Genomic DNA, 19176 nt, shown 5'->3' with positions numbered 1-19176 from the left:
GAAGTAAACGACAAGCTACTTGGTAGCTTAGCCCGAATGTGCCTCTGAATGTGCTAGAAGATGTGAGGTTTAACTGGATTTCGCACACTCTCTGCTTAGAGCGTAATTGTCTGCATACCATGGCGGACTGTCTGCTCGTATCGGACCGTGATGGCTGGGCCGGAAAGCACTGCCGCTGTTTCTGCTGCTCTTGTTGAACCGTTAGCTGAATTAGCTAACGCTGCTGTTTTTACTTCAGCACAGCCGCTGTCGCTTCGGTGCTGCAGGGCAGTAGATCGCAACAACAAGGTAACTTTGAAGCAAGTTGCAGGCATAAACAACTAACCTAAGCGATGTCAGTGCTGCATCTCTTCCGCCATTAGGTCGTTTGGTTTGTTTTGTAGGCAGGATTGTTGTGGAGGATTAGCTAACGTTTTTCGACAACATAAAGACCGCTGCATGCTTTTGGAAGACACAACTTAGTGAACATGTTACCCGCTAACACACCTAACACTCCCTGCAGCTCTAACGTTAACCACTGCTGCTGTCTACATATTTTGAGATGTAGCATCAGTTAGCCAGCAAGATGACTCGGACTCCGTGCAGCACATCTGAGTTTTCCGTCTGCCTGTGAGCTGTCTGTGAGAGGGGAAATCATGTCTTGTAAAGCGGCAACCAAGGACAAGAAGTCCAGCTTCAGCAAGAAGCTGTTCAGGCGAGGCTCTGTACGCTCTGTGGGCAGTTTTATGAGTAAACTCCTGAGGACACTCACAGCGCTGTCACACTTTGGATCCGAAGTGCAAACCGAGGATGACAAAGATGATGGAGGGTTTTCCACGTTTAAATCTGGAAGTAAAGATGTACCCATGGAAGATGGGGACCTGGGGGGCTTTCTATCCAGGGAGAGGGTTCCTGGGGTGTCCGGTCTAAAAAACCACGGCAACACCTGCTTCATGAATGCAATTCTGCAGTGCCTCAGTAACACTGAACTCTTTGCTGAGTACCTCGTTTTGGAGCACTACAAAGGCGAGGAGGACGACGAGGACCAACCAAAGACAAATGGTGTGCATTTGCAGAAGAAGGGTCCTCTGGCCAAAGGAGAGGTCACAGAGCAGCTGTCAGGACTTGTGCGGGCTTTATGGACGTTTGAGTATACCCCCCAGCATAGCAGGGACTTCAAGGTAAGAGTGACATCAATAAATCAAGGTGAGATAACACCAGTAAATGGAGGACCTATTATGCTTTTTCATGTTTTCTATCTTATACTCTTACAGTAGTGTATATAGTCATATTTAACATGACCAAAGTTTCAAACAATGAGGGCAGTGTACTATATAAACAAGTAATTCCTTTGGGCCAAACTTAAGCTTCAGCCTGCTTCAGCCTGTTTTTCTACTCTTGGCTCTGTATGATGTCAGTGATTGCGGTGGCTGCTTTTGTTTGTTGATGCAACCAACCACTTCAAATAAACTGGGCTTAAAGGGAGGTTGAATGGGCTCGTTTTAGATCGTGGATGAGCAGGAGTGGTGATAAGGGATCTGAGAGAAATAAAGATTATTTTGAACTGTTGTTGATGCACAACTACTAATGTAGAGTAGTTCTGCATGAGCATAACAGGTCCTCTTTAAGTTAAGATGCCCAGGATTATATTTTTATAATGGTGTATGGTAAAAACATTGCGTACCTACACCACACAAATCTTATACCTGTTGTTAATAAAGCTTTACTCAATGATCTAGATATTCAGAGTCATTTCAGGATAAACGGTGGTGATTTTGGCAGGCATCGTAACTTTTGGGCCATGTTGTTTTTTGCAGAATGTTGTGTCAAAAAATGCCACACAGTTTAAAGGAAACGCTCAGCATGATGCTCAAGAGTTTCTGCTGTGGCTGCTGGACAGAGTACACGAGGATCTCAACACCGTCAACCCCAACAGCAGGCCTGCTATTAAGGTGAATCCAGAAAATATTTGGTGTTCTAATGTTCGTAACCCCCCCTAATCAAGCCACAATTGTGAATCATTAACTGGATATTTTCTCCTCATTGCAACTCATCAGTTTTCATTCCAAGGCTATTTTGTTTCAGTTTATATCTCATCAGTGTTCGAGGTGTTTTGGTCACTTGGTGCAGCTTCCAAATGAGCGGCATTCACAGTCTGGCTCATCTAGGCTTGCCAGGCTTTGTTTTCTCTTTTTTCCCCAGAGCTACTCAATAACAAGACTGTATAGCTCCCACAGAAGCTTGTAAACCCTGATAGACCAGAATTTTATTATGATGAAGTAATCAGACTAAACAGACCTGTTTGTTGTTGTTCAGCCACCTATTGAAGAAGACGATCAAAGCATCGAAGGACCATCTCCTCCCCTTTCTGCTGGGTCGTTTGTACAAGAACTGTTTCAGGCTCAGTACAGGTAAGCCTTACGTTCAGTAGAAGCTCTGTTGCTCTGACAGTGTGACCGCGATGTCTCTGCACCACATTAAGATTTTTAATGTTTTCCCAACAGGTCTTCTCTTACCTGCCCACATTGCCAAAAGCAGAGCAATACCTTTGATCCCTTCCTCTGTATCTCATTACCAATCCCGCTGCCTCACACACGGTGAGTTTCTCCCCCTGAGCTGTGCTATAGGTCAGGGAGTGATCAGTTAACAACACTTTGATGACATGTTCTTACATGTTTCTGATGTGTTTGTTGCTCTACCAGGTTGTTTGCATTTCTACATTTTAAGCAGACATGTTGTGTTTAAAGGTCTTTAGAGGAATGATACCTTTCACTGGAAGTAAAACAGAATATACAGTCTATGTGATTGCAAAAGTGGGCATGTTAAACATCCAGGAGTAGATTTTTTTTTGTTGTGTTGTAGAGCATACATCTCATTCTATAAATTTAAAAAAAAAATGTGTTCTTCAGGCCATAATGTTCACATTTTATTTCAATTAAAATAATAGATTTTTACATGAAGGTCTAAAGCCATGATGAGGTTTACATCAGTACTGAAAGGATTTGATATGGCCCTCTTAACATGAATTCCATTAGCTAAAAAGTAATCTCTTCCCTAAAGAAAAGAGCTCACATGTGGCTCAGAGGTGACACAGTTGGAATGTGTATGGAGGTTGTCTGACATTTTAAGGAATAAAAATCCTTTGGAGATGAGTTGGAAGGCCAAAAAGCACGAATCCTCCCACGAAGAAGAGAATTTGAGAATATGTGACAAGAACCTTAAAGCATTCATAAGAGAAAACAAACACTCAGTAAGCCTCAGAGACTGAAAGACCCAGACGGAAATTTCAAAAGCATACAAAAGAAGCGCTGACAAGAGTTTTTGAACAAAGCTTTACTGTTTTGATAAAGTAAAGATGATTCCCTAGCTAAGTGAAAGAAAGAGGAAGATGTCACCAGGGAAGCTACAAATTGTATGGCGATGTCTAAAGGTCACTGACAAACAGATTTCCACAAACTATGAAATATGAGGGTTTTGGCGCGTCACCATCCTGTTACTTTTTAACCTCTGGAGCTTGGGCATCACCAGGGCTCTGCTATTAGAAGGCTTATAGGTATTTCTGTTCTATGATATGATCCTATCCAAATATTTACTTTATTGTAATATCCATTATTATACTTTACACTGATTGTTCTGGACTCGCCAAAGAACAAATATTGTGTAACTGTCCAGACGCTTTTAGGCTGCAAGTATTTGGATTACATATCAAGGTATTTTTATGGTTGCAGTATGATAAAGATAAAAAGTGGCTTTGTAGCCCTTGGACACAAAGACAGCGTCATGGACTAAACAAAGCTGGCGTAATGTTATCTTAGTGTGTACTTTCAGGTAGCATGCAGAATCAGAGGTGTGAGGTGTTACACAACAGTGCCTGCGTCTAGTGTGGCACCCTTCCCGTCATATCAATTCAGCTCCGGCTTACTTAAAGGCCAAGCTGCAACACCACACCCTCCCCATTTTGTCCAGCCTTGAATAGGCTGTGTGAATTATTTTTTTTTTTTTGTGTGTGTGTTTATTTGTGCTGCTTATTCCTGTTTCGTTTTTGTTAGGCCCCTGTATGTGACGGTGGTGTACCAGGGGAAGTACTCTCACTGTATGAGGATTGGAGTTGCTGTTCCGCTCAACAGCACCGTGTATCGCCTCAGAGATGCTGTGTCACGCGAGACTAAGATCCCAATGGACCAGGTGCTATTCCTGTCACTTATCAGGGTCTGCCACAGTGAGACTATATTACGGGCACAGTGTCGACACAGCCAGTTCTAAAAAGGAAGCGAGTTTTGCTCCAAGCCCCTGGCTGTTATAGGTTATAGTTGGGAGGTAATACGCAGTTCTAACATTTGTTCTTAGTACTACAGCAGCATGTTAACGCAGACAAAAAAGGGCTTGGGAGCATATGTAAATTACAGCTAAAGCAGGATACGGCTGCTAATAAGATTACTGAATTGCTGTAATACTGATATGGACTTAATACAGAATAATTGCTACAATGTTTAAATTTATTCTTTTTCTCTTGTAGTTTGTTTTGACTGAAATGTACTACGACGGCTTTCATCGTTCATTTTGTGACGATGATGACGATCTCGACATCATACAAGAGAGCGATTCCATCTTTGCCTTTGAGACACCCGAGACCTTCAGGCTGGAAAACATCCGCACAAAAAGAGGTTACTCAGTAGCTTTAAAAAAAAATTTTTTTAAAGGTGTATTCTGCATTTTCCACGTTTAATCAAAAAGACTCACGTGCCATTCTGTCTGTCACAGGAAGCCTTCTGGCAAATCTGAATCATAACAACTTGAAGTATGGGACAGAAATCGGCAGGACTCCGTCTTTCATGCAGGGGGCTGTGACGCCTGTAACTGCATCACCCAATAAAAACCTGGGACCAGAAAAAGTGATCCTTTTGGTGTGTAACAGAGCGTGTACTGGCCACCAAGGGAAGAGGTACTGCACCTCAGAGTGATTTTATGTTCTGCATTTCTTACTCATCCTCTCTGCTTCTTCTGATTACGTAATACATGCCCTGTTCTTGTGGGTCTGTCAGTGATAAAGAAGGGTTATTGACATAACCCACAATTTGTCCCTGGCATTTACCTAATAACAGGCCTGATGGAGAAGCTGATAGCAGCTAATGGATCTTGTGCATTTTGTTTTTTTATTTTTAGGTTTGGCCTGCCTTTTGTACTGTACTTGGAGCGCACTGTGACCTGGGATGCTCTGCAAAAAGAGATCCTTGAGAAAATGCGCCATCTTTTGAGGCCTGGGGTCTACATTCAGGTAGGATGACAGCCACTCACTCTGCCTTATACTCAGTTTATTTCCGTAAGTAGTCCTGCAGCTTTTATTTACCTGAACCACTGAAGTCAAAGGGTTTTATTTGGAGCTGGTTTACAGTGATTGTACCCTCTGTTTGATCACAAGTAAGTACAAACCTTCCTCCAGTATTCTCCTGTTTATACTGACTATACAAGCAGTGACTACCACTTGTGGGGAGATTATTAAGAAAGCTTTATTTTAAACAACAAGCATAATATGATGTTAAACAGTGACTCGCTGTAACCCATCAGTCCAGATACCTCCTGCACTGATGGGTCACATCTTTGCTAACTTAACAAGTTCATAAAACAGAAACAAATGTAGAGTGACACTTTCTGACAGATGATGCACAGCTGGAAAGACAACACTGTCCTAATTTATTTTTTAAGTGAAGTTGAAATTTTAATAGGTATCAAAACTATTTTTAAGACAAAACAGTAGTTGTATGAAACTGAGGGGTTTATATTCATCACTCTGTGTGCAGGTTGGACCTTTCAGTCTTCGAGTGGTTGGCGTTGTTGGCATCACCTACCTCCTGCCTCAAGATGAGCGACCACTGTGTCATCCAACTGTGGAAAGGTCCGTTCAGATAGCCATTGTTATATTTGATAACTACTTGATATCAGATGAGAAGTATGACCTAAAATTTAACTAAGTCGGGATATGTTTATTCAGAACGTTCTTCAGTAAATTTCAGCTTACTCACACTGTGAACTCTTGTGACAGCTCATAAAAGCAACTCATACGGCTAATAACCCAGACTGTAAAATGACTGTTTTTCTCTCTAAAGCCTGTTTAAATTTCCATAATTATATTGGATCACTGCACTTAAAAAAAAAAATAAAAAAAAATAACCTTGCCTTGCAAAACAAGTATAGCCGTTTGACATGTCGTAGTCATGTAATGTAGTAACAAAGTCAGCAGTTTAAAAAGGGTGTATTACCGGTGCCAGGCTCTCCATATGCCTTAATGTTTTGCAGAAGTCACAGCACGTCAGTGAAAGTGAGAAAACGTGAAATCCTAATAAATACAGGTGCATAAACACAAAGGTAAAGGCAGGCATGAGCTTGAGTAAATAGTTTGAAGTTGTAATTACATCAATTTTCAGCTTTAATCTCGCCTCTCCACACTTGCCCCATCAGTTCTACTTCACTTATGACCTGAGCAGAGGACATGCCCTAACAGGATTTGAATGTTAAATTGCCAGTTTGGCCTGTTTGACTTAGAACCTGAATGATTTCAGAATAACAAAACAAGTCACAACACTGCAGATGCACAAACCAAAGTGAAATAATTTTTGATTTTATTATGATCATGATTAATCAGTGGCGATCATAATTAGCATGCTTTTTTCTGTTTAATGTTTACATTCCTGAAACATTTAATATAGCTCTGTTCTCAGTATAAACTATTAATTCTCATACTGTATTAAAATATCTGTCTGACATAAAGGTGTTTTTTAAGTTACATTTAGGTGAATGGAACTCTTGTCATACAGTGCTTAGAAGAGGGGAAAAAACTTTTTCACTCGTCTTACTTTGTTGCTAAATGATTTTTTTCTCATTACAGAGCATACAAGTCCTGTGGACAAGGGGGACCACCACATGTGAAAATTGTGGTTGAGTGGGACAAAGAGACCAAGGACTAGTAAGTGAAAAAAATACGGATGTGCATGTGTCCAGTTTCACTTGTCTGCAGTACAGTTGTTCTGCAAAGGATAAAAGGTTTGAATTGGAATTTGTGGGCCCTTTAACCAGAGCTAAACAAATATCATTGTTAAATTAAAAAGTATAGTTTTTGTTAGCTGTGATCTACCCAAATATAAAAGCCATCTTTGACAAATAGTAAGAAATGAGGTCTGTACTATAAGCAGACCAGTTCTGCTTAAGACCCATTTTGAGACGGGGAAATCCTGAAAACTGTTCTGAAAAAAGCCACTGGTCATAACTGACTTTGTTGACATAACATTGAATCTGTAATTGATTATGATTGTTACAGACAGCCTAGTTTTGCTTTGTAAGCAGTTCCATTCAGACCACCATAGAAATTATGGAACATTACAGACAAATGCGGCGGAACTTCAAAGTGTTATGATGTCTGCAGTTGCAGAATTTTGACCCATTTCTGGTCCTGACTTAATGTAACTGCTTTTTGACTTAAAGGGCAAAATCTATAGTGCCACAGACACAGAAAAAACCTGCCTTCCCCACACACATCTCTTCTACTGTAGCTGTCAGTTAGGGCTGTGGTTTAGCAGTTCAGTGTGTCTCAGCATTTTCAGTAAAATTGATGGTGACAGTAATTGTTTTGCTGAGTGTTTCTGAAAAGATGTTCAAATTGAGCAACACCTCAGACTTAACATAGGGTGTTTCAGAGGACTTTTCTGTGCGTACCTCCTAACATATCGTTTTCTAACTGCTGTCCTTGACAAGATTTCTTTTTTCAAGAACTAACTTCTGTAAAATGTCAAAATATTCACGCTGCATTTGAAGCAGTTCCTTCTTTCTCACTAAGCTGACTAATATGTCGAGCGGTTAACACAAACGCCCATGCTGGCCAAATCAAACTGAAGTCATGTCTCCATCTGAAGTTTACTGACTTATTTTTCCCCTTTTTGGTACTTGGCTATTGATGATGTTGATGATGTTGGCTTTGAACAAATCCTGTCGCGTTCATGTGTAATGCATGTCTGTACAAGTGCTGATTGTGAAGCCCTTTAAAGTCTTAAATCCTTTAGTTGCGCTGCTGGGTATGAACCGTTAATGTAAGGACAAACAGCATTCTTATGACATGGTAAACAATTACTTCATCTGTCTCAGTTACAATAAAATACTGGTTAGTTTATTTTTCTTTTATCAGTCTCAGATCCTGTGATCCTCACCTGACTGCGCTGTTACACGAAGGGTGTGTTTTTTCTGTTTCCCACAGTCTGTTTGGACACACCGAGGAAGAGTATATTCCGGATGCTGAGAGTGTCTATCTGCATAGAGAACAACATCACCAGCCGCAGGCCTGCACCCTTGCTCAGTGCTTTCAGCTGTACACTAAAGAAGAGCAGGTAGACACACGAGCATGTATGCATGCGTGCAAGACGGCACTGTCAGTAGTTTAACTTGAATAAATAAATCGTAAACTTGCCTTGGCACATGTACTCTCAGTGATTTTACTGTGTTTTGCTCTGGAGTAAAAGAGAGAGAAGTTGGAGGGATATTTGGGGCCTCATCCTGTGTGAGGTCTATTATATAAGCTCTGTGGTTGGGGCTTTCTCTTCATAGCTACTCCTTGGGTCTTGTGTGTTTTAGCTGGCCCCAGACGACGCCTGGCGCTGTCCCCACTGCAAGCAGCTGCAGCAGGGCCGGATTAAGCTCAGCCTGTGGACGCTCCCGGATGTACTCATACTGCATCTCAAGAGGTTCAGACAGGTATTTTAGTTCATCTGGATATTATTTTCAGTAAGAATTTGGACTCAGATGTATTTTTTATTTTATTTAGTTTTTTGCTAAATCCTATATGTTGACCAGCAGATATTAAAAATTTACACTGTACATCTGCAGAACTTAAAGGTTAGAGTTTTAGTCTAGGTGGACAGCTGATGGTCAGATAAAGAGACTCTGTTATAACTCTAACATGCTTCTATATTTTTGTTTCAGGAGGGGGACCGGAGGGTGAAGATGCAGAACATGGTGAGGTTCCCGTTGATGGGGATGGACATGGCTCCTCACGTGGTTAAGAGAAGCCAGAGTAGCTGGAGTTTACCTTCCCATTGGTCTCCGTGGAGACGGTCCTATGGACTGGGAAGAAATCCTGATGACTACCTGTATGACCTGTATGCTGTTTGCAACCATCACGGGAACATGCACGGAGGCCACTACACTGGTAATGCGAGCAGTTCTTTGCTTCAGACCTATTTTAAAATGGATCAGGAATGCAAATTAAACCTTTTTTTTAATGCCTATCCATATTTTCTGTCATATGTGCAATGTTACTGTGTTTGAAAGTCAAATGAAATGTGGGCAAGCTGTCAAATAATGATGTAAAAGTATATAAAAGTAATCCCTGTAAGCCAAAAGCTCAGAGTCAGCCTCCAGACTGCTGGAATATAAGCTTTATGCCAAGCTAATGTCAGCGAAGCACATGATTTCCTTATATTTCCAAGTGTTATATGCCAGTAAAGTCAAACTACAAGCTTCTTGGTAACATTTTTGCTGAGCATTATTTTGGGATTAGGAGAAATTGGGCTTTTAGACAAGCGGGCACTTAAAGGGACAGAACCAAAAACGGCTTGTTTCAGCCTGAGGATAAACCGAGTGGGACATCAAGGGCAAGTACTAAAAAAGAAAAAGTCAAACAAACAATGAATCACTGATTTGCTTTTAACTGTGATAAGATGCAGATTAAACCTTGTATTGGAAATGAACATAAAAAGCAGCTGAATGTGTTTTCCATCCATATTAACTCATTCTTTACTTTGTGCTCACAGCCTACTGCAAAAACTCCATTGATGGTCAGTGGTACTGCTTTGATGACAGTGAAGTTACAGCAATAGCTGATGATGATGTGTGCCAGCAAACAGCATATATACTGTTCTATCAGAGGAGAACAGCCATCCCCTCTTGGTCTGCAAACAGCTCTGTAGCTGGTCAGTATTTATTTATACACCATTTGTCCACCTAGCATATGTAATGTATACTGTACCATAAAGTGGCAAAACAAGCTTTATGCTACATTTAAGGCTTAATATTTATCCATGTTTGTGTTTTAATCAGGCTCTACTAGTTCATCCTTGTGTGATCACTGGATCAACAGGCTACCTGGCAGCAGGCCTGCTAGTTTGGCCTCTGGAGCCTCATCCAGACGCACCTCTCTGGCTTCACTGGCTGAGTCAGTTGAGTTTCCAGTCGAACGTAGTGAGGATGACGGTGAGAAAATGCTGAACTTTCATTTATTTTTCTTTGAATTTAAAGGTTCCTGATTGTTCACTTTCATTGATTTTCATTATACACACACAATCTACTGCCTCCTGAGTGGGTCATAGTTTCAGAAATGCACAAAGTTCAGAGTTTGGTTTCAAGGTTTTGAAGCTGTGTCGATTAAAAGTCCATCACATTTATAGGGAGAGTTTAAAGCTTCCTCTAAAGACAATATCTAAAGTGGGATTAAAAATTAGAGACAAGAATTATAAACTCAGGCACAAGGCAAATATGGCATTGGAGTGGAATGAACAAGTCCCCACAGATCTCTGAGGTGTGGGAAACCTTCACTAGCCAGTCAGCAAGATATAGCTTGCATGTTGTAAAATTTCAGAAAACTATGCATGACTTGTCTTGGATGCTCCCTTTTTATTAACGTATAATTTAACTTGGTTTTTACTAGTCATTGTGTAGGACTTGTTCTTGTACTAAGTGAGAATAACATTACAGGCACTGTAAATGTGATAAAGTCCTTTATTATAGCATAGCTTTGTAGCAATGTAGAAATATGGCCTGAGTGATGTTTGGGGTCCAGTGGGTTATAGCTGTTTGCCAGTTTATTGATATTGGCTTTGATAATGGCTAATAAATGAAAATTTAAAAACTAGAGAGTATTACATAGTTTGTCCATCAGATGGCACTCTGCAAGTTCCCTGTTGGTAATGTGTTTATAATGCTGCACAACAACCAGCTGATCACAGCAGAGTCAGGCATTGTTAATGAGCAATGCATGAGTTGTTGTGGTAATAAAACAAGATTTTTTTTTTTTTTTTTAAACAATGTGGTCACATCATCTAATAAGGACTCAAAAAAAGAAAACCAGCCAAAATGTCTATTTTTTAAATAATCAAATATCAGTGTCAGTATTGTTATTGATGTAGATACACTGATGGATTTACCCTCAACAAAGTGTGAAACAGTACAACTATTTAATTTGGTTCTTAATATAAAAATAATTGAGAAAGAGCTTGTTCATTATTGTGTAGATATTGGTGTGTTTTAAACTAAATAATTCCCTGTTTTTTAGGAGGATTCTCTACCCGCCCCTTTGTGAGGAGTATTCAGCGACAGAGTTTGTCCTCCAGGTCATCCATTGCCAGTCCTTTAGCTTTCAGTGACAGTGGGATAAAACCTTCCTGGTCTCTCTCTGCCAAGTTGCACATGAGATCTAACTCGCCCTCACGATTCTCCCTTGACTCTCGGTGTTCCCCTCCTTTAGAGAGGATAGGAGAGGCATGTGACGACAAGGTTTCCACATCGTGTTTTGGCAGCTACAGTAAACATGAACGATACTTTGGCAACAGGACTCCGTTGTCTATGATGGAGAGCAGTTTCCCCGACCAGGACAACAATAAAAGGTTCTTAGACATGGTGTACTGCCGGGCTTCCACTCCAGTGGAAAAGAAGATCACCAAAAATGAGCCAACTGAAAACAACAACCAGATTACAGCTATAGACCAAAACATATTACCCACTCAAGCTACTCCCTCCAAAGAACAGAAACGTAAGAATAGTATCGGAGGATTTGGCTTAAAGGCTGAAAGCACAGGATCCACAAAGAGTGCCAGCAAAGTGGAGCAAGATAAAAGCTCCAAGAAACGATTGTGCTCGACCCACAAGACCTCTGCTCCTGAGACGTCTTCCAGTACACCAGTGAAAGGTAAAAAGCTGAGCAATACTAAAGAGAAGAGTGTAAATGCTAAGAAAAGCACCTCGACGCCCAGCGGTACTCCCTCCAAAACAAAAGAGTCAAATCAGCCTCCAGAGGCTACGCCACAACATAAGCCATGCGTCCGATCCACGCCTCAGTCCTCAGCTTCTCCTTCACCAACCTCAAAGAAGAATTCCACTGTCACTGAGAAGAGCTCAACAAACAGCAGGAAGCGGCTTATAGAAAGGAGCTACAGTAGAGATTCTATGCACACTAGCCCTCTGGCTGACAACCTCAGATGCAGCTCGGTAGCACGCTGCTCACTTTCAAAGAGCGGCGAAAGCAACCGTCCTGAGAGGAGATTTTTACGGAGTTCCAGCAGCAGTTCTTCTGTCACTAGCCTGCGTTCACCCAGCGTTTCCACCAGAGACCTGCAGCGCAGCAGCAAATCTGAGGAGAAAGGGTTGTCTTTCTTCAAGAGTGCCCTCCGACAAAGGGAAAGCCGCCGGTCGGCTGATTTAGGAAAAAGCACCATGCTTACCAAAAAAGCCTCGGAGAGGACATGCAAGCAGAATGGACAAGCCAAGGAGATCGGTGGCAATGGTGGAAAGCCGGGAGACGCGGCGTCTTCTCAGAAATCTGCAGAGACTCCTGGAGGTGAGACAAAATCAGAGACAAAGGAGTCTTCCAAGCCCCCCAGCTCTCTGAGTCGCTCTCTCTTAAATGTAGGCAAGTCCAAGTCTTCCACTTCTGAAGTAAGTTCCAAATCTCCTAACGGGAAGAAACCCCTTGAAAGAATGACATCTTCCCGAAAACTGTCATCGAGCATGCAATCTCCTGCACGAACAACACAGAGGCCTCAATGATACATCTATAGTCGGTATATTGAACAAGCATAATGCAGCTAATCTTTGTGCCTAAGTTTCAGCGAGCACCAGATGTATTTAAGACACATTTTTGATGTTATGGTTTTGTACACTTGGTTTAAATGCACATGTTGGGTTTGCGATTTGAGTATTGGCAGCCAGCTTTGAGTGTTTAAAGATATTTAAAAGTACTGTATCGTCATCCGCCTTCCTGAGTGCCAAGCACTTGTGTAGTATGCTGCCAATATAGCTTCTTCCAGTAGTAAATATTGATACCTTTTACACCTTTGGTGGTGCAGCAGCATATTTGATTGTGTGCACGCAAGACCTGTACGACACGAGCCTGAAATAAAACTTGATTTAAAATGCAGCAGCTTATCCATTTGAACTTGAGTCTCTACGAAATACTTATCAATGTCTTGTGCACCAGTAACTTGTAATTCAGATATTGTGGTAGTTTTGTTGTAGTTTTCTGTTACACATGTTCCAAGTCTTCTAGTTATTCTGGAATTTATTAGCTGGCTGCTGATGCTTGAATTCTGCTGCTGTTCTGTAAGCATTTCAAATCATTGTCGAAGGGTACAAAACTTTAACATCAAAAATAGCCTCTGACAAATACTGAAACAAAATTATTCAGACATGCACACAAATACAAAAGAGTTTCATTCCGAAATAGGGTTGCTAATAGTACTTTTCATTGATTGTTTTGACCACTGATGAGTAAAATCTCTGTTCTTCAAGCAAGTTTCTCCATGCACCTACTGCTTTAGTCTATAAAGGTCTTAGAAGTATTATTCTTATTTTTTTTTTTTTAAATGGAAAAATGGAGTAAGTAATCTCATAGTGTGGCTCTACCTGATAGTTCCTAGCATTGATACAGAGCAGCAGGAAGAACAAAACCGGAACTAATGCTGGCAAGAAATTAGAATTGGTTTACAATTTGTCCAATATTTCAAAACTTTATTATTTTTTTTACTAGTACCTTTTAAATATAAATCTATTTTTCAAATTTTTATTGAAGTACTTTTGCATTAAATGGATAGTGTGTTTTGGAATGAAACCCTTTACAGTCGCGGTATATAAATATATGTATATGTGTCTGTACATATATTGACAGAAAGTATATGGTATGTAACTCATTTTTTATTTTCTCCTTCCATGAGCAAGATGAAAATAATCTTAAGCGCCTTTCAATGCTGTACATGTAAACAAATAATTGCCTTTGGCAACATAGTAGTCTTCTACTGTATGCATCACTGAGTAGGAATGTTTTGTTCGCACTTTGTAAAGATGAAGTAGTGTCGTAATTATTATTTTAGTAATTTCGAGACATATCGGACAGTAGAGTCAACAGGCCTTAGACTTGAAATGATAAAAGTGTACATTCATCTCGATGTTTCAGGGGCCATTTTTTTTAAGAAATCACCCCTTTATTTCACCTGGTGCTCTAAAATGCCACTGCTCCACTAGCTCTTGTTTCTTAAATGAGCGTTCTTTCAAATGATGACGTTCAGAACTGTGACCACAAACTTCAGATAAGGTATTGTTTATCATAACCCGCGGTACCTCACTGGAGAATATTTTTCATTTTGTTTTTCATCAGCCTGAATCAGAATATTGATAATGAGCCATTTGGTTGATTGTAGATCTACACATACATTGTCATGGAGTGGTTGCTGTCCAAATATGGACATGTATGCGAAAATATCAGATGCATGGTGGTATGTTAGTTTTGCAGTAAAGTTAAAAGCAGTGGCAGATTATTATCAGTGCTGCCGTCATGATGCTTGCTGGCCTTTTTGTGAACAATCAGCTTTAGTTCACTATAGAAATGCCCCATTTATAAGGCAATACTCATACATTAGACACCACTATAGTGTATGTTTCAAAAGAATGAAAGTGGCTATTTCATTATATTTAAACCACGAGTAAGTGGTATTACTTTTAGCATTAAAAATTTGAGTTTGGTATTTTGCAGTATCTTTCTCACTATTTCTCTGTAGCATATATGAGGTTTCAGGTTTACATTGGGTTCTCAGATGGTTTTGGATATCACTCATTTTTAAACAGTTCAGTGTATTTTTTCAATGGTCTGTACAGGTTGTTAAAATTGATGAACAAATTATACCCAGAAATGTTTAATCTCCCTGGTTTGCTTGATGAATTGTCAAGTTTAGACAACACGATGTGCTCGAGCAACACTAGATGACGTTTCATGTTTTTATTGAAGCCACCCGTTAAACCTTGCCTTGCATTTAATAACTGGTTGAACATCCTGTTAACCTTCCAGTAATAATTAATTTGCTTATAACTGGGACACTTCTTAAAGTAGCCTCAAACCTGACATTTAAGGGAAGCTTTTGAAGGTCTCAGTCAGTTTACCTTTTAAGTGATGAACATCCTATTTATCCTCAGGACGTTTTTATCGCTACTTCTGTGATTTAACACGGTGTGCTAATCTTTAGTGTTAGTGTGGGGTTGCATAAAAAGGTATCTGCTGCAGACCTGGGACTTTTCTCTGTACGTGGACTGACTATGGCATTCAAGCTGCAACAGACCATAGAGATTACATAGAGCTGTTTAAATATGGTGGTATTCTTGTAGCTGCTCTTTTCTACTTAACGTGTGTAATCTATCAGGAAGCTGTCAATGGCACTTTGGATCAAAGCAGGATCATTTTAAGTACATTTAGCTTTCCCTTTCTTGTTTGCCTGTTTAGAAGTCTGTAATTGAAATGTAGTGGTTAGTGTGTATTTTAGAGAGCTGGACCTTGGCATTAAGCTTTTTTTTTTTTTTTTTTTTTTTTTTGATCCATAAATTTGCTTGCTACATAAACAATTTATTAGAACATCTCATGAAGCAGTAGACAATCTCATAATGTAATAAAGTCAAAATGTATAGTGTTTATAACACACTGTGTAAATACGGTTTGTGGTTTGAGGTGCGGGTGTCACCAAACCTTTTATTTGGCTTTTTTCCTGTATATGTTGGACACTAAAAACTACAGGGTGTTTTCACTCATTTTTATAGCTTGGCTCTGTTTTGATAATGTAGGGTTAGATGAGAGCTGTTGATTTAGCAGTTGCAGTTAAAGGTCCTAATGGCAAGCAGTTTGTTGCGCTTAAAATTGGTGGTGTGCAGTCTAAACTCTTGAAAGAAAGCTGGAAGCATATCGCACACCTGTTGCAGCCCTGCTGCCAAATATGAACCATAAAAAAACACTACGGTTGCAAAAATCATTAAAAAAAATCATAACAATGTCTTTGTTGTTTGGTGTTCATCACGTTTTTGATTTACAAAAACGTGTCAAATTTGAGGGCCACTGAATTTATTAACGGTTGAAGGACAAAATATAAGATTCCTAGTTATCAATTACAGGATCGGTCATCTCGTAGCTTTATCCCCACGCCAGTTATGTGTCTGTATTTTTCAGTTTTGTTTTTATTTTTGTAAATTTGTTGTCAGTGTACAAAATCGAGAATGATTAAGGAATGCAGTATTGCATGAAAACGCTAATGCATGTATGTTATTAACTATGCAAAATTCTGCAGCTGTGTAAAGTAGAAAGCAAAGCATGGCTGGTATATTCATCGCTTAATTTGCACGTCATTTAGAAACTGTAAAATCTAGCATATTCATCATTGCTTTAAAGGATTAAACTTAATGTTGCCTATATGAAAGAAAATCTATTTAATTCCCTAACTGCATATAGCATTACATCAATTAGTGTTTTGTTTTTTTCTCACTTTGTTATTTAATTCTGCTGATCTGTGCTCTCTGGGTGCTCCTACCACAGTGGTTGTTTATTGTCTGTCTTCTTTAATATTTACTGTTGTACACCAGCAGAGACAACACTATGGAATCGATTATCTCTCTTTGATCACTATATAGACTCATTATGTACGTGTATATCATAAGAATTCCAACTTTGGTTCACTTCAGTGAACGGTTTGTGAACCCCTGTTTCCATGTTCTCAGCTGCATTGAAGATGTGGTCTGTCTGTCATATAAAATAGATATGTAGCTCAATGCAATAAACAAAGATAGTAAATTTATAGTTTTATAACACAGTACATGAGCAGTGACATTATAATATTAATAGCTGAATACTTTTGAGGTTTTTTTATTTTATTTTTCTTATTGTAAACTGTTTATCAACAAACGGTAACTTCCAATGTTTTAAAGCGGTGCCATTTTTTTTTCTTTTTTTCTAATGACTGGTGAAGTGGGTATTAAACGTTAATCACTTTAGTTGTAAAATGCATTCAGGCTTCCCTGCAGAACTTAATTAGGATTAGAGTATCCTGCTTGGAGTTGTTGTTGTGACATAGACATTTTGTTTTGCTGTTAAAATTCATGATGTTCAATTCAAAGCTGCAGTAGCAAAACTACCATAATCCTACATTTGAGGTACAGACTTAAGGTTCTGCAGATGACGAGGTACTGCAAATATACACCCGGATGAGCTGAAATAGCCGGTGAGGATTTGAGAAGCTTTTGAGAGCATTTTTCAAATGGAAACGCTACAAATAAAGGATGCTGAAACCTTTCAGAAGCCTTAAGCAAAGAAAATTTTAACAGACAGTTTCTATCTTTGGATCACAGAATCTAAGGAGCGGTTTGATGAATGAATGTCACAAGTCTCATTTTCTTTTAAACTATTATAACACTACAGTGCTAAATGAAAGCATGCCTCTTCTTTTACTTTTTGCTCTTTTACTTTTTGTATAAATTGTAATGCGTTTGTAAAATACAGTACACTGCATTCATGGAGATTTGTTTCCATTCTAAAGTCTTTTACTGTACTCCCTGTTGAACTATGTGGTTATTATATTGACATCTGCAATGTCTGAATTGACCAATTTTTCTTAATTTTCTTAAAATTTTAGATTACATTAGAGCATTTGTTCCAGCATATGCCTGCTATTTCACTTTTTTATATATATTTTTACAATTGAAACAACCAGTTTCAAGTTCATTAGACTGTGTTGAAGCATTCTGTTAATTTATTTGTTTTTGTCTCTTTTTTTTTTTAAAGTCATATATGCACTTTTTTTTTCCTCCAAAAGAACGAATGTGTATATACTTTGTTGGTTAATCCATGCAAGTATAAATTGAAAAAGATTAAAAATATTGAAACTGTTTTGGTTGTTGTGCTTTTACTTTTTGTAATGTTGAGGTATAGCTATTCCTACACTAGGGGGAGTGTTTCTCTAACAAATCTGTCCACAGCATGACTCCTAATGCATCTCATGTGTTTTCTTGGTTTATGCATCATTTAAAAAAAACAAAACGAGAAAAAAAGTAGTCTTTGGGTAAGATTGTGCATTACTGTTGCACAGCTGGAGATTGATAAATGCCAGAAAAGCATGACTTGCTTATAATTCAGGCAAACCTATATGTGGTCAGTTTTCAGAACACTGTTCAAAGCTTAGTGCATTAAAAAAGAAAGAAAGGGCATTTTGGAGTTCAAAGTTCCCTTTTTATCAATATCAAAGTGAGCTAGGTTTGGACATCCAAGTGAACAAGCACACAAAATCTACTGGTTATTGTCTCGCTGCTGTATTGTCTGAGATCTCAAGGTTTTGCAATACATGAGAGGCTCTAAATTTCTGCACAGGGTTATTATTTCAAGTTTTCACTGGTTGCAGAATATCGAGGTCCGGGGGGTGGGAAGTGCAGATAGGAGCAAGTCTGAGCTTAGCTTTTACTCAGAGACGTAATCACCTGTCAAGTTTTTTGTTTTTTTCCACCTTTTGACTTCTGTATCAGTGAAATTTTTTATTTTTTTTTTAAACTTGAATCATGATGTTAGATGAGTTTTGTTTTAATGAGCAACATGAATAGCAGAGCATGTTCCCAAGACAAGTTAAAAAAAGATCATTTTCTGTCAATACTTTGCAACAAATTAGATAAAACATAGGTCTCTTTCAGGCAGGAGGTATAATATGAAGTATTCAACAGTAATACTTCAAACTGCCAGCTCTGAGACACTGCAAATTTACAATTATGTTTTAAATAAACTGATTATTTTTTTAAAGCACCCTTAAAAAATATGAATTCATTATTAGTTTAGCATAGTTTCTATCCTCTTCTCCTATAAAACATTTCATTTTGGTCATATTAATACTTTGTGTAAAAGATCTTTGATAAATGTTCATTTTTTTTAACCAGATTCTTCATTTTGATCTTAACAATCTGATGAGTTATGTACATGCAAATATGATCTTTCACAACCCAGTTTAACTTCTGATATCAGAATAAGTAGAGGCAATTGTGAGCAGGTACATAACCAGATAAGAACAATCAGCATTTGGGTGCCAAATGTAGAGGCCTCGTTACTGGCTCCCCGTCATGGGTCATCCTAAAGCAGCCGTTAATCCATAGTGGTGTTTG

At 39.0% G+C, this 19176-nt stretch overlaps 1 protein-coding gene across 1 annotated transcript; it reads left to right on the top strand.

Moving 5' to 3' along the window:
- Positions 1 to 17922, top strand: usp31 (ubiquitin specific peptidase 31). Its single transcript, XM_031737357.2, has 16 exons — positions 1 to 1160; positions 1797 to 1931; positions 2296 to 2390; positions 2484 to 2576; positions 4029 to 4164; positions 4496 to 4643; positions 4741 to 4921; positions 5143 to 5254; positions 5778 to 5872; positions 6863 to 6940; positions 8222 to 8351; positions 8596 to 8715; positions 8944 to 9169; positions 9774 to 9932; positions 10060 to 10212; positions 11291 to 17922. The coding sequence occupies exons 1-16, from the start codon at positions 636 to 638 to the stop codon at positions 12778 to 12780; spliced, it is 3876 nt and encodes a 1291-aa protein (XP_031593217.1). The 5' UTR covers positions 1 to 635; the 3' UTR covers positions 12781 to 17922.
- Positions 17923 to 19176: the final 1254 nt, after the last annotated feature.

Source organism: Oreochromis aureus, linkage group 4, assembly GCF_013358895.1.
Source record: "Oreochromis aureus strain Israel breed Guangdong linkage group 4, ZZ_aureus, whole genome shotgun sequence".
NCBI lineage: Eukaryota > Metazoa > Chordata > Actinopteri > Cichliformes > Cichlidae > Oreochromis > Oreochromis aureus.
Note: the sequence above shows the minus strand (reverse complement) of the source record. Positions and strands in the feature narration are given on the sequence as shown.

Coding starts and splice junctions, on each gene's coding strand:
- usp31 (XM_031737357.2), top strand. CDS start 636: ATGTCTTGTAAAGCGGCAACCAAGGACAAGAAGTCCAGCTTCAGCAAG. Junction 2,577..4,028: donor ATCCCGCTGCCTCACACACG/GTGAGTTTCTCC, acceptor CGTTTTTGTTAG/GCCCCTGTATGTGACGGTGG. Junction 6,941..8,221: donor GACAAAGAGACCAAGGACTA/GTAAGTGAAAAA, acceptor TGTTTCCCACAG/TCTGTTTGGACACACCGAGG.